Source organism: Labrus bergylta, chromosome 16 (genome assembly GCF_963930695.1).
Source record: "Labrus bergylta chromosome 16, fLabBer1.1, whole genome shotgun sequence".
Classification (NCBI taxonomy): domain Eukaryota; kingdom Metazoa; phylum Chordata; class Actinopteri; order Labriformes; family Labridae; genus Labrus; species Labrus bergylta.
The window spans coordinates 6,352,099-6,375,753 of NC_089210.1; the positions used below are offsets into that span (position 1 = coordinate 6,352,099).

General features: G+C 43.9%; 1 protein-coding gene across 6 annotated transcripts in view; it reads right to left on the bottom strand.

The window, feature by feature from the left end:
• Positions 1-2,631: 2,631 nt before the first annotated feature.
• LOC109993848 (trinucleotide repeat containing adaptor 6A) overlaps positions 2,632-23,655 on the bottom strand; it is a 32,008-nt gene continuing 10,984 nt past the window's right edge. For 2 of the 6 annotated variants that reach the window (XM_020646948.3, XM_020646946.3), the window contains 24 exons: positions 20,057-20,370; positions 19,131-19,178; positions 15,854-17,929; positions 15,547-15,742; positions 14,977-15,410; positions 14,621-14,752; positions 14,340-14,504; positions 12,071-12,259; positions 11,743-11,906; positions 11,458-11,535; positions 11,080-11,247; positions 10,145-10,300; positions 9,791-9,910; positions 9,456-9,635; positions 8,453-8,554; positions 8,177-8,351; positions 7,894-8,046; positions 7,219-7,389; positions 6,979-7,119; positions 6,575-6,682; positions 6,221-6,451; positions 5,876-5,949; positions 5,521-5,660; positions 2,632-4,893 (listed from right to left, as the gene is read on the bottom strand). In XM_020646948.3, coding sequence (XP_020502604.2) covers positions 4,545-4,893; positions 5,521-5,660; positions 5,876-5,949; positions 6,221-6,451; positions 6,575-6,682; positions 6,979-7,119; positions 7,219-7,389; positions 7,894-8,046; positions 8,177-8,351; positions 8,453-8,554; positions 9,456-9,635; positions 9,791-9,910; positions 10,145-10,300; positions 11,080-11,247; positions 11,458-11,535; positions 11,743-11,906; positions 12,071-12,259; positions 14,340-14,504; positions 14,621-14,752; positions 14,977-15,410; positions 15,547-15,742; positions 15,854-17,929; positions 19,131-19,176 — 5,748 coding nt within the window. In that variant the 5' untranslated portion in view covers positions 19,177-19,178; positions 20,057-20,370 and the 3' untranslated portion in view covers positions 2,632-4,544. The remainder of the gene's footprint in view (positions 4,894-5,520; positions 5,661-5,875; positions 5,950-6,220; positions 6,452-6,574; positions 6,683-6,978; positions 7,120-7,218; positions 7,390-7,893; positions 8,047-8,176; positions 8,352-8,452; positions 8,555-9,455; positions 9,636-9,790; positions 9,911-10,144; positions 10,301-11,079; positions 11,248-11,457; positions 11,536-11,742; positions 11,907-12,070; positions 12,260-14,339; positions 14,505-14,620; positions 14,753-14,976; positions 15,411-15,546; positions 15,743-15,853; positions 17,930-19,130; positions 19,179-20,056; positions 20,371-23,655) is intronic. The other 4 variants (XM_020646949.3, XM_065964553.1, XM_020646951.3 and 1 more) reach the window with 4 other exon arrangements.

Sequence of the window (23,655 nt, forward strand, 5' to 3'; positions counted from 1 at the left end):
AAAACAAGAAAAAACCCAAGTTGGACATGGAAGCCTGGGTTCAACACTCCACTGCATAGTCTCTCTGAGCGAAAAACCTACCCCACCCCTCTGTACTGGACCCACCCACCCAACCCCAATAATACGCCCCTCCCACCCCCACCCAATCCCGCCCATTTCTTTGTGCTGGTTCGACTAAAGCTTTTCAGGGTTTGTTTGTGTTCATACTAAATGTAAAATGACAAAAAACAGCAGATTCTCACAGTTTTCGTGTTTGTTTTTGTATGCGTGTCAAAAAAATAGCTTCAGCGCTTTTTGATCAACATAAGGAGCTGTTGGGTGTGTGGTGTTATGATATAGCATAGCATTAGCTCACAGGATAGTGAAGTCAAGAGAGGAACTAAAGTCACATTATTATTAATTTTCTTAAACATTTAAAAAGTAGTATCACCAGCCAGCTTCCCTCCTCTCCTACCCTCCTTTCCTTCCTATCTTTTTTTACTCCCCTTGTCTGGCCCTGTCAGGAAGCCGCTTGGCAGCCCCCCGGGGGATTGTACATTGCTCGTGGTGGTTTTCACTTAAAAAAAGGTTTTCCTCACATCATCCTTTTTGCAAATGACATTTTTTTTTTCTTCAAGCATTTAACATTGTCCAGCTTTTTAAATACATGTACACACATACACAACAAGAACCAGAAAAAAAAAAAAAATTTCAATCCCTTTCCTTCCCTCTCACCCTCCCTCCTTGATTTGGCATGATAATATGTTCGACACACACACACACACACACACACACACACACACACACACTAACAGTAGATCGGACAGAGCGAGATTAAGCTCGGAACATAAAACAGTAACACCGACAATGAAAGGCGTTTTACAGACGTTGCTTATCCCTTCTCTAACAGCAGAGCGATGCCGTCTCCTCAGCTGCTGATCTGGGCTCAGTTCATTGGTTTACGGTAAAGATGCTGAAGAGCGAAGTAACTGCTCCTAGATCAGCACTTGGAAAAAAAGGCATCGCAGAATCAGAATGAACGAAGTGTAAGATCATTTCAGCGAGAGTTCAAAGGGAATATCGACTACTTTAGTGTTCACTTGCCTCAGACCTCCTGTCAGTTTTGTGCCACCTCTCCTGTAGGAGTTTGGAGAGGGGGCTGATCCTGGATAAGCCAGAATTGAAGAGGCAAGTGTAACCCTGTGTCCCTGAAAGCCAGTCACAAGTCACATCCCCGAGCCTGAGTCACTACGGGGCTGACGGGAAGCCTCGCCTCTTTTCAGTCAATCTAAAGACCCGAGCGTCTTCCTGCTGTGTTCAGAACGGTAGCTGAACACGCCGAACGAAAACGCAAAAAAAAAAAAAAAAAACAGAGCATGGTTGCTGTAACTGATTTTTTTTCCCCACAATGTGCTGGATACAAGTTTGAGGCCTTTGTTTAAACCTTCTTTTTTTTTTTTAAAACCGTTCTCGGCTACATCCTGTGACGACTAGTTGGCCCAGCGAGAAGGGAGAGGTAAACTTGGAGACGAGGACGCCAACGCCACCCTCTCCTCCGCTTGCTCCCTGACTGGAGCCAACAAAGCACCATCTTCTCACAACACAAACACTTTTTATCCTGCCTTCTCCACCTCAGACAGACCTACCAAAAAAAAAAAAAAAAAAAAAAAAAGCAAACCGAACCAACACCGTCCGCCATGGCTCTGTATCCGCTCGCTCGGCTTTTCTCTAAAACCACAAGTGCAAAATCCAAGGCTCCTCAGTTCAATTTGTAGGATTAAGTTAAACTCAGAAAACAGAAACAAACACGGTTCAGATGTTCCACTTGATAACATTTGTTTAACAAGACACAAAACAAATAAGATATATTTATATATATAGTTTAAGCAATGAGATCTGGAATTAAGTAAACTAATCCTTTAAATTATTTGGTAGAGAGCAGTTCAATACTGGCACACACCAATGTCAAGTCTGGCTAATACTCAAGGTTCTGCCTCACTACGTTCGCTTTTAAGTTGTTAAATATTCACGGCTAAACTTAAAAACACAACTAAAGACGACCTACTTCTGAAATTAAAACCTCTCACGGTTAAGTGGGAAAACACACACACGCAACAGGCAAAAATAATAACACGATGAAGAAAGGAAATTAAGGTCCATGGCTTCGCTAATGCTGACGTCTCGTTCACACACGCTCTCTGAAGCTTTTTTTGTTTTTTTTATTCCCCCCCCCCCAAAATATTTGTGCATCGTTAGTAACTAAACAATCACTTTTAGAAAGGTGAATCTAGCGTTCACATGTGGATGTTGTCAACAAACAACACTGCTGGGTTTACATTCACGCTGTTCACACACGCTCTCACACACACACACACACACACACCCCCCCCTCCCTCTCACAACATTTCCCCTCACATACCACACTCACACATGCGCACACGATTCATAAGGTCAGGAACTTCAGATGAGTACACCCCCACCCTCCCACCCGCCCCTAATAAGGAAAAAAAAAAAAAAAAAAGCAGTACAACAATACAATCATATTCTATTTGTAAACAGGTAGAAGCCACTTGACTTGTTGTTGCATCTTCGGACACAAATAGGATCAAGGCAATGAAATGTGGACGACTTTTGCACTGTTAAAATAGTATCTTCAACCAAAACACGTTTTTTTTTTTCGTCTTTCCTTTTTTTTTTTTTTTTTTTCAAAACACCATTTGTGGCAATGAGAGTGATTAAAACAACGAAGAAAAAAAAAGCAAGTAATATTTCGCATTTGTTGTACTCAATGAAACATTTAAAACATTTTCAGACATTGGAACAAAAAAAAAAAAAACGCCTCTCAGTAGGCCATGTGAGAGGCTACAGTATGCATAGATACAGATTCGCCTTTCTCTTGGTTTATAAGTCTGACAAGGAGACAGAACTGACAATCACACGCACACAATAAACACTCCCCACTTTAGATTTTTACGTCAGTGGAGTGGAGGACAGGAGGAGAAGAGAGGGGATTATTACAGCCAATCCTCGACCCCCCCCTCCCCGCCCCTAGCATAAGGACCCCCCCCCCCCCCTCACAAGACAGCATATTGAAAGCAGTGTGTTGAGCTTCTCCAGCTTAAAGCAGTTATTTGGCAGAGAAAAAAAACTTACAGACCTATACATAGTTTTCAGTGCTAGAAGTTGGATTTTCCTTTCCTACAAGGAGTAGTAGTTTTTTTTTTTTTTTAATTCACCTACAAGGGGGGGAAAACTGGCTTGATTTCCTGAGAACCATTGCTGGTTATTTAGCAGACAAAGAGGAATAGTTCAAATAACCAACGCCATGGCCAAAAAACACTGATCCGAATTCCCAGAGTTACAAAGTATCGTCTTCATCCTCAATAAGAGATTACGTTTTTTTGTTTGTTTTATAGATTTTTTAAAGCTTTTTTTTTTTTTAAGTTTTTTTTTAAAGTTTTTTTTTTTTTTTTTTAAGGATTTTCTATTTTATTCCATCTTCTCTTTAAAATGAAGAATGAACACACCTTCTGCCTCCTAAGTCTTGTAAACAAGAGGTTGCAGTGTGGCACCTCCAAAACATTGAAAGCCTATTCTGAAAGTGCTGTTCCCTCCTTGCCCACTAGGGGGCTAGCGGGAGGGCTTGCTAGATAGACCCCGCCCCCTCGATTACGGTGGGCAGGGCTTGCTAGTCCCAGCTGCGGCTACAGTCCTTTGCACTGCAGAGCTCAACGTTCTTTAGTTTTAAAACAAAATTGGTGCAATACTTTTAATGTCACTTTTACTATCACCAGATAATCCTCCTAAGTCAGCTTTTATTCTTCTTGAACTATCTGTTGATCTTGAACTCCAAGACAACGCAGTAAGGTAGGCGTGCCAAGGCAGAGAGGAGCGCACACATACTCGTTCACACACGCGATCTCTCACACACACACACACACACACACACAGAGTACTTTCACACACACACACGTGCGCGTGCACACGCATACACACATACGGTAAGGACCGCAATGAGTAAACAGCTACACTGGAAAAACTGGCTGCTCCCTCTATATTGCAGATTATATATACTGAGAAAAAAACCACATTCAGTGCAAAGTTAAAAAAGCTCATAATCCAACATTGTCAGCCAACAAATGCAAAAAAAAAAAAAAATTAAAAAGAAAAAGTTAAAAATGAAAAGAATTGGAATTCAAATAAACATGACGAATGAAACAAAAAATATATATAATATAATGAGCTCGATTGAAGCTTTTTTTCGGTCTGAAAGAGCACTACCTGGAAGCAAATATCCATCTGTTCACATTATAGAATTGGCCTGCATGATTCAAGTATTCCAACTGATATGTTTTTGGGCTAACACAAAGTGGACATATGTGCAGAGAGAGAAACGTAACTTGTTTTCCACAGGGAGACCCCGTTTTGTTGAATATATTGTAAGTGAGAGAGAGTCCGACTAGTGCCATTGCGTTTATAATTACTTTTTTCCCCCATTTTCTTCTGCTGATTATTGATAAATTCTCTACTGACCCTTCCTTGCACCTGTTTGATTAGCAGGCGGCTCACATGGAGTCCCCGCCCCCTGTCAGGTGATCCACTGGGAGGAAGGAGCTGATTGGAGAGGAGCTGCTGATCCGGCCCACCTCGGTGCAACTGGGGCTCCCCCACAGGCTACTGGAATAGTTTGGCCCGCCCCAGAGGGAGGAGCTGTGGAGGTCGCTGCTGTTCCACTGGTTGGGTTCAGGAGCGCGGCTGGGGAAGGGGTGAGACTGATCCATCCTGCTCTGAGAGGAGCCGACGGTCTGCCAGCTGGAGGAGGGGGTGGTCAATGACTGCCCTTGTGCAAAGAAACGGTTGATTTCCTCCTCGCTGGCAAACTCGGCCAGGATGGTAGTGTTCCCCAAAACACACCTGCAGAAAGACGACAAGTGAGTGTCTGCTGCTTCATTACATTCACATCAGTTTGTTCTCACTCAAATAACCAGATCAGAATGTACCAGTCTGAGCTCAGGTTAACTTTAGACAGACTGCTTAGACACAGTTAAGTCATAGCCTCCTCAAATATGTAACATTGAGCTGAAGCGATGCAGACTGCAAGCCCTGTGATTGCTTCGCTGGATAGCATCATGTTTCCTGCATTAAGAACATTTTCATTACTGGCCCCGTTTCCAAATCTGCAGAAGGAAGAACGCTATAACGCTATTCATCACCTCCAAATCCAATATAACACTTGGTTTCTGTCTCTGTGTTTACCTGTACACAATAAAGCAGAGAATGTGGAAAAACCAGACACTAGCGATATATAGTGTTGTGACAGGCGGAGTATTGAAGAGCTACAAAGACACATAAGTAAGCTTTGCTCACGACTATTTAGGCCACTAGGACGTAGATTCAAAGCAGACATATAAACCAGGCTTTAAAGATGGTGTTTTCAGGAAGATCTAAGGGGCAGCGCGTCCTGACATTTTCAGGAGCACATGTGTGAAAACAGCTAGAAAGTAGTGAGTCTGCATGTGTGCTTTTGTCTGGGGGTCTTACATGTGCAGGCTCTTCTGGGCCTTGGCGGCCTCATCTTTAGAGCTGTAGCAGACCACAGCATTGCCATGCGGCAGGTTGAGGTGGAATGTGATCAGAGGGCCGTGCTGCATACACAGAGTCCTCAGGGTGGAGCCGTCGATCTATGAGACAAACACACCAACACAAAATTAAACACACAGACACACAAAAAGAGGGATAAACATGCACAAACAGGATCCTATGGACATGCAGTAATGGAGAGACCAGACCAACAAACTTCCATTGAACCAGCGACCCTCCGGTTCCCAAACCAAGTCCCTACAGACTGAGCTACTGTCGCCCCATTAAATATTGTATATATACGAAGTGCACGTACCTGCGGTGTGAGATTTTTCAGAACAAGCCATTGGGATCTCCCTGAGCTGCTGCTGCTGTCACCCCAGCTGGAACCTGCCAATACACACAAGGTTTAATCACTACAGCTTCAACACAAGCTTTGTATGCAGAGTGAAGTCATGGAGTTAAAAAAAAAAAAAAAAAAAAGCTAAAACAAAATGAATATCTCCTTTTCTATGTTGAACCAAATATTTATTTTCTGCAGTTAACAGTTTCATCCTCATTTCCATTTTCAGCACAAGAAGAATAATTAAGAACCGTAATAATCCCACAAATACAAAACAACTTGCTATGGGTTAAACAGTTAATTTGCCTTTGCTCTCACCAGGGGTGTATCTGGACTCAGAGGAGCCCCAACCCCCCAGCCTCAGGGCAGAGCCGTCCCAGCCGGAGGAGGCAGAGCTGGGCTTTTGGCTGGTGAGGCCGGGTGGGGGTCTGGAGGGGGCCGCCACAGACAGAGCCTTGGGAGGCAGGGGGACCTTCCACAGCTCGTGAGCCAGGGAGGAGTTGGACACAGAACCGCCGCCGGGAGACCATTTTGACTCATTGGGTCTGGCTGCAAGGACCAAGGGAGAGAAAATTCTTTTGTCACACATTTGTGTTTTGTTATTGGAAAACAGAAGTCTGAAAAAAAGAACACAGAACCAAAAGGGGAGGAAAGGTAAAGATTTCCACCAACCTGAAGTGCTTTGTGCTGTACTGGTGAGGGAACCGCTGTGGCTGGAGGCACGAATGGATGACCAGGCACTGTTAGAAGGCATCGTGGTGTTCAGTGATGAGGATGGCCCTGTGTCACAAAAAGAGAGCATAGAGTTTATGGGACAGAGTGGTGCATCTTGCTCTCATAAACCATCTTTGGCGGAGCAGAAACTGGGTGTGAACTGATAACAGAATCTGACAGTGACAGCTGTTTTCTTAACCAGCTTGACCATCAGCTGCTGGTTTAAAAACAAACAAGATTCCTAAGAGATTATCCATTTTTAACTGACCTGCTAAAATATAAGCGACTTAAAAGCAAAACCAAAATAGAGCCAGTTATCAACAGCCTACTTTCTTTTGAGTGTCCCTTAGTGTGTGACCTACCGTTGTTCCTGTCCCTGAGGTGATCTGTGTCACGGACGGTGTTGATAGAGAGGTTGTTGATGACACTGCCGGGGGTCACATAAGGGTCAGTCTCAGGGTCAATGTTGGGGTAACCTTTCCAAGGCTCCCCGGGCCGGAACTCTGCAGACACAAGCAAAAACACAAACAAATGGTTAATTGTTTTAACAAAAAATGTGTTTTATTTGTTTATTTTAAAAGATGTGGAGGCAGGATGTATACCTGGGGGCCAGGTGACAGTGTTTCCATGGGGCGGGGGGGAGTTGGCACGGGGAGGCCAGCCATCACCCACAGAGCCCATTGACTGGCCGGGAGGACTCAGGGGGGAGGGGCCAGGAGACAGGTAGTCATAGAAAGGAGAGTCCTCCAGACGCAGACCAGACGACATAGCACCTGATGGACAAACAGGAAGGGAAAAAAAAAAAAAAAGGAATTGTTGAAACATTTTAGAAAAGAAAAGGTAGACAATTTAAATGTTCAGAGTCTTAGGTTTGTATGCATACACTTTTTGAAAGCATATTTTCCACATTTTTAGCTTTACGTAGTTCCTAACTGAGGCATTAATACTGAAAGGTGTGTGCTTCAAGTGCAAGTAAAAAAGTGAACACTGGCTGTTGTTGATATTTGAGCTGTAGTACACACCGTTTGATCACAGAGAAAGAATGTCTAAAGATTATCTAGGTCTAACTTTGAAGCCAAACTGTGAATCCAAGCGGAAACCAGGAAAAGCCTTCTGGGGAGGAACAGTGACATTTTTCATATTGCGAGCTACAAGTCCACGCGGTCTAGAGGGCTGGAAATGTGCTCAAACTCATTCATTCACAGACGCTTTCATGTACGGTAGTTGATACCCTACAGGTCGATGATCATCAGTTTGTGACCCAGTTCTTTACTCACCAGGTTTGCTGTTCTGCTCCAGAGGGTCAGTAGCCCAAAGTTTCTTCAGTTTGGACTGGGGTGGCTCTTTGTAGCTCATAGCTCCAACTCCACTACTACCACCGCCCACGCCCACGCCCATGTCCATGGATACATTCAGGTTAGAGTTCAAGCCTGAAGGGAGTTGGTGGAGAAGAGGAGAGGAAGAAATTCAGTCACAATGTACCCCTAAAAGTACCATCAAAATATGGGAAAATATATTGATTTAACTACGAGAAAATAATAAGAATAGTAGCCAACGTACTTAAAGGGAAGTTGCTGATGGATCCGAGACCAGAAGTGTCCTTCTGCATCTCAGGAGCGTTGTGGGACAAGTAGTTCTCCAAGTACGGTTTTAGGGGCGGGGCCTGTTTCAGCAGGGAGGGGTCCAGGTGACGTGGTGGCTGCATCATCGAAGGAGACGACCCAATAGGACGTGTCTAAAGAGAGAAATCGGGAGGTTAGAGGAGGCAACACGTGTTTGGCCGTGATAGGACAGGATACAGATTAGATACAGTTAGATTATAAGACGCGCACACACCTGTTCAGTGGGTCGTCCCACTGGCATGGCTCTCTGGCTTTGAGCTTTCTGATGCTGCTGCTGCTGCTGTTGCTGCTGCTGCTGCTGCTGGAGGAGAAGACACTGCAGACAAATAAGAGGAAACTTAAAGTAATGTTTTGCACAATACTGGAGACTTTGGATGCACTCATAGGCAGATTCACATGCACACGGTTCTAACAAAACCGCGAGGGAACATTTTATAAGGTTCAATACATGTGTTTCAGTGCAGATGATATATACATGATGTGTTGTATACAAGTGTAATCACAATCAAAGAAGTGAATAGATACAGTGTATTGTTTAACCTTGAAAATGATCCTCTGAAATTACAAAATGCACAGTTTAATAGCAGAAATAATTATGTTTACAGCCTAGTACCAATAACTAAGTCGGTCTCTATAGCTCCTTTGTTTATTTGTAAAAACTGGGGGTGAGTTTTTACAACAAGTTTGTTATGATAATATAATAATAAGAGCTTGGCTGAGTTGACTGACAGGTAGGTGCATTGTAGCTTTTTAGTCAGTAGTCTTAAGCCCCGCCTCAGCTCTTTGCCTGTTACTGGACAGATCCAAAGTAAGGTGGAGGTAGCATTTCCAATATGTAGACCCCTATCTTAGGGCTTAATAACACCTCTTCAGAAAACAATGAGCGATGTCACCGAGACTACGTCCACAGTCTTTGAAATAGATTTGCTTTCAGAGCCGGCTTCAAGCGGCCACTCCAGGAATTGCTGCTTTTGGCACTTGCGGTTTCAAATACTGCTTATTATCTTCTGATTTATTTTGTTACATATTTTTAAAAAACATATAGACAAGACCATATCTCAAAATTAATTTGAGGGGGTCTTAAAGTGACAGTGTCTGACAGCTAATCTGTGTTACAGGCTCATTCTAACAGAGCACTGCTTATGATTTTAAACATTAAAAAAAATACTCTTTTCTCTGTGCCTGTGTGTTACAGAGCATTTTCCCCATCACCGTACCTGTAACTGTTTGATCTGGTTGAGCTGAGACAGCTGGTTGAGCTGGGAGAGTTGATTGAGCACAGCCACCTGCTGAGGGCCGAACAGAGGGTTCAGGCCTCCGTTACCTCCTGGGTACTTTAGCAGGGAAGGAGGGACCTGACCAAAAACACAGTTCTGGTTGAAGTTCACATAGTCTTTCTGTAAATATGACGATAAGTACACATCAAACTCCAGACAAGAGAGAAGAAGGTACATGTAACTCTCAAACTTTTACATCAAGTTGAGCAGATCATAATCAACCAATTATTTAACTCAGGAGAAAAATGCAAGACAACATGAGTCTTGTGTCTTACCTGAGAGGGGAGGATGGGGGGAGGCACTTGATTACGAAGGTTGGGTTGGGGAGGGACCTGGGACTGGGGGCCACCTCGGCCCTGTGCTACGCTGCTGCCACCCATCATAGGGTTTACATTCTGGGTTGGGGAGGACACAAAAACACAAACATAAATGGTTTGACACTACGACTTTTACATGAACTCACGTGCAAGCACAACCACAAATATTAAAAGTCAGAAATGAATGTGAAAGAATACCGCTCGAGTAATGTGTATTTTTTCACATCAACAAAATGATTCTAATGGTTTAATATCTCAGGGTCTGATGCTCAAGACCTAAAGATGGAATCCTCTTCATCCTCCCACACTCACCTGCCGAGTGACCCCAGGACCAGAGTGGGAAGGGGACGGCCCCGAGTCGAGACCCGGGACAGGCAGAGCAGAATTGGAAGGGGAAAAGCTCATGCTTTGATTGGAGGAAAGCTCATCAGAGGCTTGGCTATCGTAAGCAGAGGAGGACATAGACAGCTGCAGAGGCAAGGCCGGGTGCACAGCAGATGGATGGCAAGCACAGAAGGACAGGAAGCACCATCGGCAGCCAGAGAAGTGCGGAGAGGGAATGAAAGAGAAAGAGAGGACGGAAAAGAGTTAATTTTGCAGAAGAAGAGAAGAAAAGAGGAGGAAAAAGTAGAGGAGATTTTGAAGTAGAGTGTGAAGACCATAAAGGGGAGAAGTGGGATGAGCAGTAGAGATAAAGTCAATAGGAAGGAAAAAGAGACGCTAGCACTAGAAGATGAAAATAAAAACAGAAACAAGCAGAAGCAAAGCAACAACGTAAAAGAAACCCAAAAAAACATGGTAGCTTCTTCAGAAATAAATAAAGGAAATGTAAAATAAAGTAATTGCCGCACTACTATGGAAGTGTTCATATTTCCTTTGCAGCTTTTAAGTGACAGGTGTTTAATGGCGCTTTCCTTTAAATGGTGTGTGCAGTGTGTTAGACCAACCACTAAAGGGCGCTACAGGTCTGAGAGTCAACTTGCCAGGCAGACAACTGCAGCAGATTTAACCCCTCCACACCTACCTCATGAGCGGTGCAGAGACACTGATCAACCTTCATTATTGTTACGTCACTAAACATGTAAATTATTATTCCTAAACCTACCTAATTTTTTTTGGCTTGTTAAATTGTTGTTGTACCGTTTTTTTTTTTTTTTTTTACATAGCTGCTGAATCCCAAAGATTCACCCAAGTGACCTTCCCCTCACTCAGAATACACTAGGGTAACTTAACAGATTTCTGCGTACCTTGTCATAGTAAGGGCTGCGATCCATGGCTGAGTCCTTGTGGAGCTGGTGTCGGGACCCGGGGTTCTTCCCCATCACTCCGTTGTAGTCTCCAATGCTGCCCATGTCCATACGCTTGTCCTGCATCATCCCACCTCCTGTCTTCATGGAGTCGTCGGGAGAGTCTCTCTGCAGGGGAGGAGATGAAAAGAGAAGGATAAGGATGAATATTTCAAACAAGATAGATCGTCACAATCAGAATAATAACACCCTGCAATCACAGATTTAAATGTTTTTTAATGATTGTTTTTCACAAAATTATCAATATTTCCATATATGAAACATCAAAACATTCAAAGACACCTTTTTTTAAAGAAAAAAAAGAGAACTGTTGCTTACAGAGAAGTTCATGTTGTTGAACTGGTTGACGAAGGGTTTCATCCAGGGTTCATCCTGTTTGTTGACTGGTTTGTTCATCTGAAACATTGCAGAAAGGAAAGATAATTGAGCCACTAGAAGAGTTTAATTTCACTTTTATTGCCAGTATATTCTATTCTGTCACATCTAGAGTGTTCAAAACTCTAACACACAATGTTTTTTACTTACAAATGAGGTATTTATTTGAAACAGTTTGATGTTTGAATGCTTGGGTGGGACAAATGTGCAACACTGAGGTGTACAAACCTTGTTGGAGGTTTTATTCTTGTAGTTCCAGGTGTTTTGGTCATGGGACCGGTTGTCCTGTTGACTGTTGTTCCACATGCCGATCTCCACCTCCTCTTCCTGGTCCCAGCTGTTCATGGACCCCTCTTCACCACACCATGTCTCCATTGGCTTAGGACCTGGAGCTACAAAAGGAAGAAACTACATGTGAGCAAGTGACTACATTCAGTAACATTGCTGCCATGCAGTTGTTACTCCTGCCACTTTGCATCAAAGTCAAAGAGTAAACATGACTTCTTATCCTTTCAATCATTTTAGATGAAGTAATCAGGATCACGCATGGACCTACCAGACTTATGCTGGTTGCCCCATCCAGGTCCAGAGTCTCTGTTGCCTCTGCTGGGTTCCTCCCAGGTGGAGCTGGTGTCCATGGGCTTACCCCAGGCAGACGTCCCGTTGTCCACTGACACAGGTGGAGCATTGGTCTGCTCGCCCCATGTTGAAGACTCTTTGGGTTTCTGGTAAGGCTCGCCCCAGCCTGGAGGAAAGAGAGGTGAAGTTATTAGAATGAGGATTTAATTCTTGTGGTGTCAACAAGCATTACAAGCAATATGTTGAACTATGCAATACTGTTCTCTTAATAAAAGGAGCCATGCCACGCCAGTTTGGATGCCCTAAATCTTCAGATGCCAAAAAGATGACCTAAAAATGCATACAATCATTTTTGCATCAGTATTTTAAGTTTATAATGTGTTTCTCTGCTGGAATCAGACACCTATGCTCGATATGAGAGCCCTGCTCATGACCCTGGGGAACCCTTTATCGACCTGCTTATGTAAGTGTTGTTTACTTTAACTCTGGTCAGAGTGTGGATGTGTGCACACGCTCCTATACACTTTCAAATGTCAGAATATGTTCGAGGTTATGTTAGTACGAGTTCAAAAGGCTCCTGTTACAGATGACCATCCAGACCGGCTACTTTCTCCCTGCACAGGAGGCGCTTGGGGAGATGCTAGGGATGCCTCCCTGTAAAAATAGGACAGGTCATGGGGTGGCCTCGGGATCCAGTGTCCCTCGTGACTGGGCGCAAAAAGTAAACGAACATAAAAACACTAAGAAACAAACACAGCTGAACAGACGTGCAGCGGTCGATGCGTGCAGGATACATGTCGAAGGATATGAACAAACTATTGTGTGTCTATATGAACCAATGCAGACAGGCAAATCGACAAAATGTAACTCTAAGCTGTATCTTTAGCATTGTTTCACTGGCTGCACAACAGTGGGTGTGTGTGTGTGTGGGAGGGAGGTGTCACAATGAGTCTAAAATATATTGGCATGTTTCTTTGACACTTTTTCTTCTCCATCTTCTACGATGGTTTTGCCTTTTTCCTTAAATTACCTTTCATGTTAACAGAAATAAAACTAAAATTCCTGAGTTGAATCATTATCTACGACCTGATTCTTTTTCTCATCACAATAGCCTGCTATTTTGCCCCACCTTTACTTGCCATCCAGTTTGCTGCTCCAATTAGCTCACTGGTAACCAACCCTGAATAACCCTATTAGCCCCTCCCCCCTGCTCTACCAGTTCTAAGCCCTCTGCCACAGAAAAGCTGTCTTCCTCCTTTTTATTGCCCCCACTTTACATTGGAACCGTTCCTATTACTAAGTCACCAGAGCTCCCTCTCTACCACTCACCCTCTCTCTGTCTTTCAGTTTCTCTCAAACCCAACAAAAGCCAGAGTTTCTACAGAAGGTAGAGCTGGCGGGTGAGAGAGAAAAGGAGCATGGAAAAAAAAAAAAAAAAAAAAGGCGAACGTGGAAAGAGAAAAATCGATGCTCTTAGCATTCCAAAGGGATGACTCAACCGGCTTTACAAAAAAGCTCTCAACATAGACAACACCATGGGGAGATGGGGGAGAGCGACTATTTGTTTTCTCTCCATACTACTGTGCAAACTGCGTATGCTCCTGAATACATTTGTAAATATAAGTGTGTCCACACCTTTTGTGTTTGTACGGTCTAAATCTTTTAAATCACGCTTCAGCTTTCTCAAAACCAGAGTGTGGGTGGGACTTGCACGTTTTTTAATTTATTCTTATGGCTTCCAGACTGCACCAGAAGGCTTGCGCTAACACGTCCATACTATTTTAAGTACTGGCTCACAGGCTCACATCTTAGCATTTCTATTTTTTACCTAAATGCAATGCTAAACCTAAATTACATTGATCTGCAAGGTAGTGCAACGTATAATTGCACAAGTTATCAAAAATGTACATCTGACAATCTGTAGAACTATGAAATAAATTTACATATAAGAGGGTGCAATGATCAAAATCTCTTTATAGTAAATTAGAGGATTTTAATTAACCTGGTTGCCCACATCTAGCAATAGACAGTGGTGTTAGAATCACTCTTTTTCACATGCATAACCATGCAAAAGGTGAATGGGTATGTGCATATTTGTCTTAATTTGTTTTCATAGTAAAAGCTTTGAGAAATATATAAAGAATAGTGGACAGAAAAGTGTTCTATTCCTTAACACATTTCAGTAAAAACATTTAAGTTAAAACAGTAATCTATTATGACCTCTGTAAATTCATATTTAAACTCACTAGAAGTGCAGCTTTTGTCCTGTGCCATAGGGTTTGGGGGCTGCTGAGGGGGATGCTTGACAATGTGTGCTGGGTGGGATTGGTGCTGAGAGGATGGGCCCACAGCCTCCTGAGCTGATTGGCCAGTCCTGTTCCACTTGGTGGCAGGTCCACCACTGTATTTACCTAGACACAAGGTTTTATTACATGGTGAGTCATGAGGCACCTGGAAATGCATTTTATTTAATTAAAGACTACCAAATCTACTTTTGAAGAAATTCATAATTTTTTTGAGTGTTTACCAGGTTCTCCCCAAGCTGCCGTCCCATCATCGATCTCCATCCTCCGACGAATCGACTCTGGAGAAGGCTCTTCCCACCCGGATGACATCTCCTCCTTCTGACCTACTGTAGGTATGGGACCTCCCAGCCAGCCTGATGGAGGAAAAACAAGAATTAAACTGAGTCATCAATTGTACGCCCTCCCACAAGCCTGTCTATGTATTGCTAGAATAGTAGAATTCCATTTTGGTACCATTTCGTCTTCCTAACAGTACAGTAATACACAAAAGGAAAATGACAAATGAGGACTTTCCTTTAAAAAAAAAAAGGGAAGAATCTTGCTCTGGAAAGTGGTTCTGGATAAATTTGCTGACTACCTGTGGGCTTGCTGGAGCCTTGATTGCCTCTGGACATGTTGGATTCAGGACCTTTTCCCCACTCATTGGAGGGCTTGGGATTCTGCTCACCCCAGCCCTGGCTGTTACTCTGAGGATTGTGTTTGTGGACTGAGTCACGCCAGTTGGAACCTGGGTTTGGAGTGCTCTGGTCAGGTGTATTTGATCCTCCGCTCCCAACCCAGGTGTTGCTGCTGCTGGTGTTGGTTCGGCTAGGCTCGCTCCAGCATCCAGAGCCGGAGCGGTCACTGTCGCTGTCCCAGCTCGCTGAGCCGGCACCTTTCTGGGGCTCCCCCCAGTGACTGCTGGCCCCTGGTCTGGCACCATCGCCACCTTTCCCCCATCCTTCACTTCCATTTCCAGTGTTGGAACTCCAGCCCTGCTGCGATTTGGGGGCATTAGTCCATGTGTTGGACCTACAAAGAAACAGTAATTGATCAGTAAAATGGAAACTGAAATGTGGACAATAGAGGATGAGAAGAAGTAAAACATTTGAAAATGAATGGCAGTCAAATATTTACAATAATTTTATGATTCCTAAACATAAACTACCTGTCATCTTTGTTGATGTTATTGCTCCAGGTGTTACTGCTGTTGTTGTTCCCTTTGTAGCTGGATCCATCATCCCAGCCACTCTGACCAGATCCTCCACCTGCTGAGGGTTTGCTGTCCCATCCAGAAGTAGGCCGCTCTCCCCAGCCAGACCCACCTGTACCTGGACCTGAGCTGCCTGAACCGTTTCCCCAACCTGAGAATACAAGAAAGGGAAATTGTTACATTTTAGTTTTATATTTAAATATAAGTGACTTCATCCCTAGACTGCATCCAAAGATTTCTTGATGATATATTACAGCCGTACCTCCAGAGGTCTGGGATGGAGCTGCTGGTGTTGCTGTGCCCCAGCCTGAGCCTCCGCTGTTTGGCTTTCGTACGTCACCTCTTAGACCTTGGTGCTGATTGTGAGGAGAATTGACATCCCAGGCGGTGTTCTGCCGTATGGGTGTCTGTCCCCATCCAGTGTTGGACAGAACCCTCGGATCCACATCGCCCTGGGGCACGGCTGACACTACTGGTGCAGCAAGGGGGCCTTTTCTACGGTTTCCCACTTTTGTCTGGTCTCTGTCTGAGCCTGATCGGCCTCCAGAGCTCTCTCCACTTCCCTCACTTCCTCCCGAGCGACCCCAAACTCCTGTGACACTTCCCAAGGCTTGGGCTCCACCTCCACCCACTACACCTCCACCTCCACCTCCACCTCCACCTCCACCTCCACCTCCCATGCCCATGGCGTCATCCTCCAGGCTCTTCCAGCCATTGTTGGCAGAGTTTCCTTTATGACTTCCAGCATCTGCATGGTTGTTACCAGGAGCTGCTGATCCCCAGTCTCCATTTGACATCTTGTTGTTAGATGTGGAAGAGGATGATGAGGACGAGGAAGAAGACGATGTGCTGCTCCCCCAGGGGCGAGGTATCCCTGCTGGAGGGCCCATTGTGGTTTGGTTGCCATTTCCTGGTGTTTGGCCAGCAGAGCCAGTGGCTTGATATAGACCAACCCCCCAGGACATGTTGTTCTGAGGCTGGTTTGGGTTAGTTGCAGGCCCCTGGTCCCAGCGTGGGGCCCCAGTGTTATTGTGGTTATTATTACTCTTGTTAGCAGCAGAAGAGGAGATTGGGGGATTCCCAGCCTGCATTAAGGCAGGGTTTTGGGGGTTCACAGTGTCTGCATTTTGGTGGCCCTTGTCTCCAGGGTAGGAAGTGGTGCCCCATGGCGTACCGAAGGCCCCAGGACCCCCAAGCTCACCTTTGGGTTGCTGGGGGGCTGATGAGGAGATTCCATTAGCCAGTGGACCCCCATTACCTCCTCCTATAGATCCCCAGGAACAATCCCCGCTGAGCTGGGGTGAGGCGGTAGAGTTTGGTGGACTAGAGGTCATTGTGGCGTTAGTAGTAGTAGTAGTAGTATTCATCATTATAGTGTTATTTGGTCCATTGGATTCAGTGTTCAGGTTGGTAGGCTGCAAACCACCATTTCCACTGTTGCTGCTTCCTAACACCTTGCTGCTTGCTGTACCATTATTCACCTCAGTGTCGTCCATCATACTGCTGTTGTTTGGAGCTGCCATGCCACCCCAGCCCAGGATGGGGCCCTGTTGGGGAGTCATACCCAGTTTAGAACTCATCCCCTGAGCCTGTGAAGGCCGTTGGCCCTGGGACGCTGGGCTTGGATTCTGCGGCCAGGCACCGTGGTTGGCATTTGGATTTAAAGTGTTTGGGTTCACCCCTCCATTGACGCAGGGGTTGTTTCCGCCAGTGGGGATCATGTTGCTGCCTGATTGGGTGCCCCACACACCACTGTTATTGACGGGCTTGTTGTTGTGGGTACCCATGTTATTGCTGCCAATACTACTGGACCCTGCCATGGAGTAGTGCGAGGGCCCAGAAATGTGATTATTTCCATTATTTGCACCGCTGATGGCTCCCATACCTCCACCAATTACTTGACGACTGTTTCCGTTGCTGTCTCCGTTCACTGAAACACCGACCATCATCGCGGAAGTCACCAAAGGGGAGATTGGCGGAGAAGCCGCTGATGACACAGAAGGAGAAGCATTTCCCGACATCATCATCACTGTCGTCACAGCGGCAAGGTTTTTCTCTGAGCCAATCGAGGAGCTAGAGTCTGCGTCCATACATTCTGATGCCAGCTCAGGGTCTGATCCCGACCCGCAGCCAGAGGAGGAAGAAGACGAGGAGCAGGAGAAGGAAGAGGAGGGGGGAGGCCAAACAGAGGAGTTAGTTGAAGACGGGTTGTTGGGTTTGTCAGTGCTTCCATCCACTAGGACTTTGCCCCAGTTGCTGTTGCTGTCACTGCTGCAGGGAGAGCCAGAGGACCAGGGGGAAGGCTCATACTGGGAGTCCAAGCCAGGATGCTCCAGACCTGGAAAGAGAATAAAGAGAAGAGTGTCAAAATGGCCTATTCTTTTAGATGTCAACTTTAGAAGTTGAAGAATATTGGTTTATTTAATGAAGCATTCAGCAAAGTGGATGTGTCATTGTTTTCAATAAATGATAAGACACAAATATATACTATATTAAATACAGAACAATGGCAGTTATTCTTTATTCACGGCCACTATTGATATTTTTTTTTTATCCCTCCAACCTTCAGCTGCCCAACTGTTCTGCATGTGATTAGTGCCAGGCCTGAGCCCGGACACAGCTGCCACCACTTTGTCACCACAGCAGGACCCAAAATCATGCCAAAGCTTTAAACCAGCATTCAGGGAGGTGTAGGATAATTATCAGCAGGAGAGGAGAGATGGAGGGCATTAGGGTAGATGGTAAGTGAGGCTGAAAAGATGGGCGAAGGGAAAGAGAGGAGGAGGTGGTAGCAACTTAAAGAATAAGACTTTGTTTGAAACTTAATGACTTTCCCAAATAAATAGAAACCGTCTCATCAGAATTCTCCTGGAGAGTCTCTAAAAAAAGACTCCAGTAATCTATTTTGACCTGATTTCGCTTTTATGGCCACTTAATTTAAGTACAATGTCAACTGCCTGTATTTTCAAATCAACAGCAACCCCTCTACATGCTTCAACCGCCATGGATCCATATATTAACTTTTGTCAATATTTAAACATTAAGGTATTGTTAAAAGTGAATCATAATAAAGTTTAAAAAGTCTGGAATTTTGAGCAGATTTGATTTGGTTTAGTAATTCTAACTTAAACATGGTAGATGGATACTTGCACCATGTGGTGTTACAGTACCACAGATGAATGACAGATTTGTTTTCCAGATTCTTCACCAGCAGTCCTCTGAAAAGAAATGGCTGTATACAAGTTTTCACCACTTTTTACATCTCACTTCACAGCTCTCTCTTTCAAATAGTCTGGTTCCCAGCTCTCTGTGCCGCTGTTAAAGTGTGCTTGCCAAGTCCTCACTTGTATCCTCTCACACCCTTCACCTCACTCATTCTTCCCTGCGTTTCTCTGATGTGCCACTAATACAAAGCACCATCTTTCAAGTTCAGGACAGACAAGGTCTACCAAGTGGGACCCTCACAAAGCAGAGAGCCAAAGTAAGACATTGGATCAAGAATGGGACGCAGGAGAAGGAAGAAGGAAATGTGTAGTCACCTGTTTGATTAGGGGAGTGGCTGACGGAATCCCGAATGGGAGCCATGTCTGGAAAGAAAGAGAGGACAGGCTGTCAAACAGACTCGGAGGGAGTAAGAGAGAGACAGCAAACAAAAAGTGGGGAGATGTTAGGCAAAGCACAGATAGGATATTCAATGGGAATCAAGCAAATGTAGAAGAAAAAGTGTGTTAGTGTCAGAGGGGTTTAAAGCAAAAAAGGCTTGCAAGTACAAAAGTATTGGTGGACAGCCCCAGCTGGCAGCTACCAAAGTTAGCATTTATAAAAAAATAAATAAAAAAAAAGGGATTAATCCAATATTTGAATTCAATTTACTCTGCTAATAAGTTGTTTGGTATAGAGATCTGCATAATTCAGAGTGATGTTTTTGAGCTGACATTTAATTTTTAGTGTTTCTTAATTATAAAGCTTGACAAACAATCAATTGTGCTGTCATGATATGCATTTAGTTAACAGTCAGAAAATTAGTGCACATATAGAAACACTTAAGAAACCAAACAGAAAAGGTCAATGTTGCACTATATATATTTTTTGTCCTTAAAAGAAAAAGAAGCAACAAGTAAGGGTTTCTTTCTCTCCAAATGACTCATGTTTAAAAGATGCCATTTAGAGCAGCCAACAGTATGAATTAATTCCAGTCATAAAAAAAGTTTGTTTTCATTCTGAATGGATGATTCAATTTTGCACTACAAGGACAGAAGTACAAGCTGAAACTCATCAGCACCTATGTGTAATAACAAACTCACATGTTAACATTTACTGACATTAAAATGTGATTGTCAAATTGATTTCATACTTATTCAAGTGTTTGATTATTGGCAGACATTGTGCTTGTGTAGGCCCTGAATGTGTTTGAGGATTCTGACTTGACTGTCATTCCCTGCTGTTGGCTCTTTTCAGTATTTACCTGTGAGTGCGGCTCCTGGCAGCAGCTCCCGGCTGGGCAGGAGGGTGTCCCCGCGTTCAGTGGCGAACAGGTGACCTTTGGTTCCCAGGTCGCCGAAGGGGAGGCCAAAGTTTGAAGTTCAGAGGGCGTAGCCTCAAGGGTCTGAGGTGAAGAGGCAGGGCTTGTCAGAGCGGGCAGCAGGCTGATCAGGCCTCCTTGGCATTGCTGAGGACTGTAAGTGTGTGCGTTTTGGTGTGTATGTGTGTGTTTGGGGAGGGGGAAGGGGGGGTGCGTTGTAGATTTCGGACTCTGCCTTCACTTGGTATGCTCTGGCACTGCAGAAAAAGGTAAAAAAAAAAAAAGAGATAAGAGAGTGTAAGCAACCAAAAATTCCAAAGAAAAGCACCAGTCAAACGATACATCTGTCAAAAACCAACATTTTATTTGTATTCTTTTTTTTCCCTTTTTCTTTTTTTTTTTTTAAAGAGCTTCAGGAGCATTTCATGTGTCACCTGTTTGACTCATAACCACAGCACCATTTCACTGTCTCCAGCAAGATCAACCATAATACTGTGATCTGTTAAAGAACAATAATATCAAGAATACCAAGGTGTGAAACATCAAGTTAAAGGAAATTGGTTGCTTCTACATCTAACACATGATATTAGTGGAGGACAGACTTACTAAATTAGCAAAAGGCCCCCACTATCATTTGTTTTTTCCCCACACCTAGTCAAATGACAAAGTTACTATTACTGCAGTCTTCTGTAACTAGGTTTTCTCTGAATGCCTCACCAACTTAAGGGTCCTGATCTTAACCCCTGATGTGATTGCCAGTTTGCCGTCTGGTTGAATGTCCCTGAGCAGTTGCTTACCCAGGTGTTGTCACTGGTTCATTAACTGGTGGGTTTGATTCCCCAGCATGGGGCGTAACAGCATGACTAATTGTGGTTAAATTCTTCATTCCACATATGAGGATTATTTCTGGCATTGCTAAAAGGCAAAAGATTGGATTTCTTAATGTTGTTTTTCACTCTCTACCAACCCCACCCTCCACAAACAACCACAGCTGATCACTGATTTTATAGTCCCCTCCTGGAACCCCCTTAGTTGCCACAGCATCTGGTGACAGTGAGTTAGTAAGTTAGGAGATGGTGCAGGCTTGATGCGGTGGAACAAAATCTGCTCTATTTTACATTAGCCACTTCCACTCTACTAATGTAATGACTCAGTGCACAAGGTCTTATCATTTGACTCTGTTCTTACACCCACTGAGCGAGACTAATAATTCCCATCCCTCCTGTTGAAGGTAAACTGAAGTATGATACATGTATAAGCACAAATGTGCAAGATGGTAATTTTACTTAAGCCTTCACACTACTTTTTTTTTTACCTACCCTCTACTAAGGGGATATAATGTGTATGGGACTAGATTAGGGTTATACAACCAGCTTAAAGCTGGCAGCACTGTCCTAGGACACAGTGGTAACCACAACCGCTTATCTTAGAGGAGAGGGAAAACAGGAATGCAAGAGAGTGAAGTGACAAGAAACAATAAGAGATCAACAGAGAGAAGACGGATGCAGTCATCCTTCAGTAAGAGTGGACCGGTGTGTTTGACAGCGAGAAAGTAAAGTGTGTGTCTGCGTGTCTCCTGACCTTTTCTTCCTGCAGGTTACAGAGTGTGCTTGCTCTCACTGCCTTCTGCAGCAGTACACATGTCTATTTATAAACCTTTAGTGCAAATAGCAACCACTCCGTTCACTAGCCAGCACGATAAGAGAACAAACAAACCCGTGTGTGCACTGCGGCCTGTGTGTGCACATGCAATGAAGCATGCAAGGCTACAAGTTTGGGGCATGTTTTTCCAAATGATTGACTTTAATAAGTCGAGTGGCCCGTTTATGGTTTAGTGTCAAGTACAACTTCATTATAACAAAAAATAAACTGATGCAGTGCCTATCCGAGAGCGAGTTCATTTAGAATTCCACAGAAGAGGTTAACCGAGGAGATACGCCACCATTTCAACATCTAAACAGAAAAGGCTGCCAGAAGACGCTCGCTGTTCTCTGGAAACGATCAAAACTACAGTACAATGAAGTCATCATAACAAAACGACCTCCCACCCATCAAAGCATTTGAAAAGTATTGTTCATCTTGCCTCTTAAAATGATGCTTGTTCCTTAAAATAAACAGAGCAGGAGGTTTAAGCATTGCCTTCTGAGTTGACTTGCTCCCTCCAGCAGCTGCAGCACTTTAAAAGTACAAGCCTCTTTCCAGAAAGCTGTGCTTGTTTACACTTCTGGATCTTGACTCAACCGTCCCGCATGGAAACACCTCCGTCAACACCAAAGCATTCGATTCAAAGCAGAGACACACAGGGCTGTTGTCCTTATAAGGCAGAATTAATCAAAGTAATGCAGACAGATGGACTTATTGTGCACAATTTGTTTGTCTATTTATTGTGTTGAAGTTTTCAAGTGCTGAAATGTTGTTTTTTACAACATGACCAATGAGACTGATTTTTTTAAAATACATAACACAATGTACCTTTAAACACAATGCTGCTATAAGGTTTCAGGCAAAAAAAAACCTACCAGCTGTTTATTTAGCTGATAAATGATTACAGCTCCCATTGCATTCTCTTTTTACGTTATTCTTGAATAGCCACAATTAAAAACTTGAGGCTCAACCCTAGTCCATACAAGTATGTTCAGTGCCACTGTTCAGTACACAGAGTACAGTTTGTTCATCTCGGCTCCTGCTTCCATCTGAGAACGGCTTTCATGAGGGCCCCTGGAGCTGGCAGCAGCCCAACTGCTGCTATCATCTTACAGACGGACAGACCGAGAGAGAGAGCGAGAAAGAGAGGGTGGGGGTAGAGGGAATATAGGGACAAGACACAAACATGGCGAGTGTGGCTGAGGGAGAGTGAGAAAAAGAAATGTTAACAGAATAGGAAAAAAAATGAATGATTCTCAAGTAAGGAGAGGGAGGAGTGGAATGTGAAAAAGAGGCCGGCGTAAAGAGCCTGTCATTGCGGTTGATGAGAGAGGAATGCAGCTGCAGCTTCTAACATGTATAAAAAGCAGAGGTCAACTTCCTGAAGTCAGTCATGAACCCAGTACAATGTGTACTCGGTTACCTCTGGGTGCAAAAGAGTCCAAGCAGCCAACTGCTGCAAGGGCACAGAGAGAGCTAAAGGATCAAAAGACTAACTTGAATACAGAGTTTTTGACCCCGTTTTCTACCTTTGTAGAAACCTCAGGTGGAGGGTAGAAGTATTTGTTAAGAGTTGGACTTAAACAAAGGTAAATCTGAATAGCAAGAAAAGGCTGGCCTTTACAGCATTTGAAAGATTCTGTAAAAGCTGACTATTTGAACATATTCATGAAGGTAGTCCATATTAGGCCTGCATGATATGAGTAAAATATGCAAAGTGCCTGGACATTGTTCAATATTTCAATGATTATATGTAGTGCGAGGAATAAATAAATGTTAGCGTGCATAGTATCTATAAGTCAGTTTCTATGTATTTCTCCTGTTCATTAGGCTTTACAAATACCTGTGTTTCCAGCATGTCGCTCCTAAATCCCAAAATATATCCAAAAAAGAAAAGC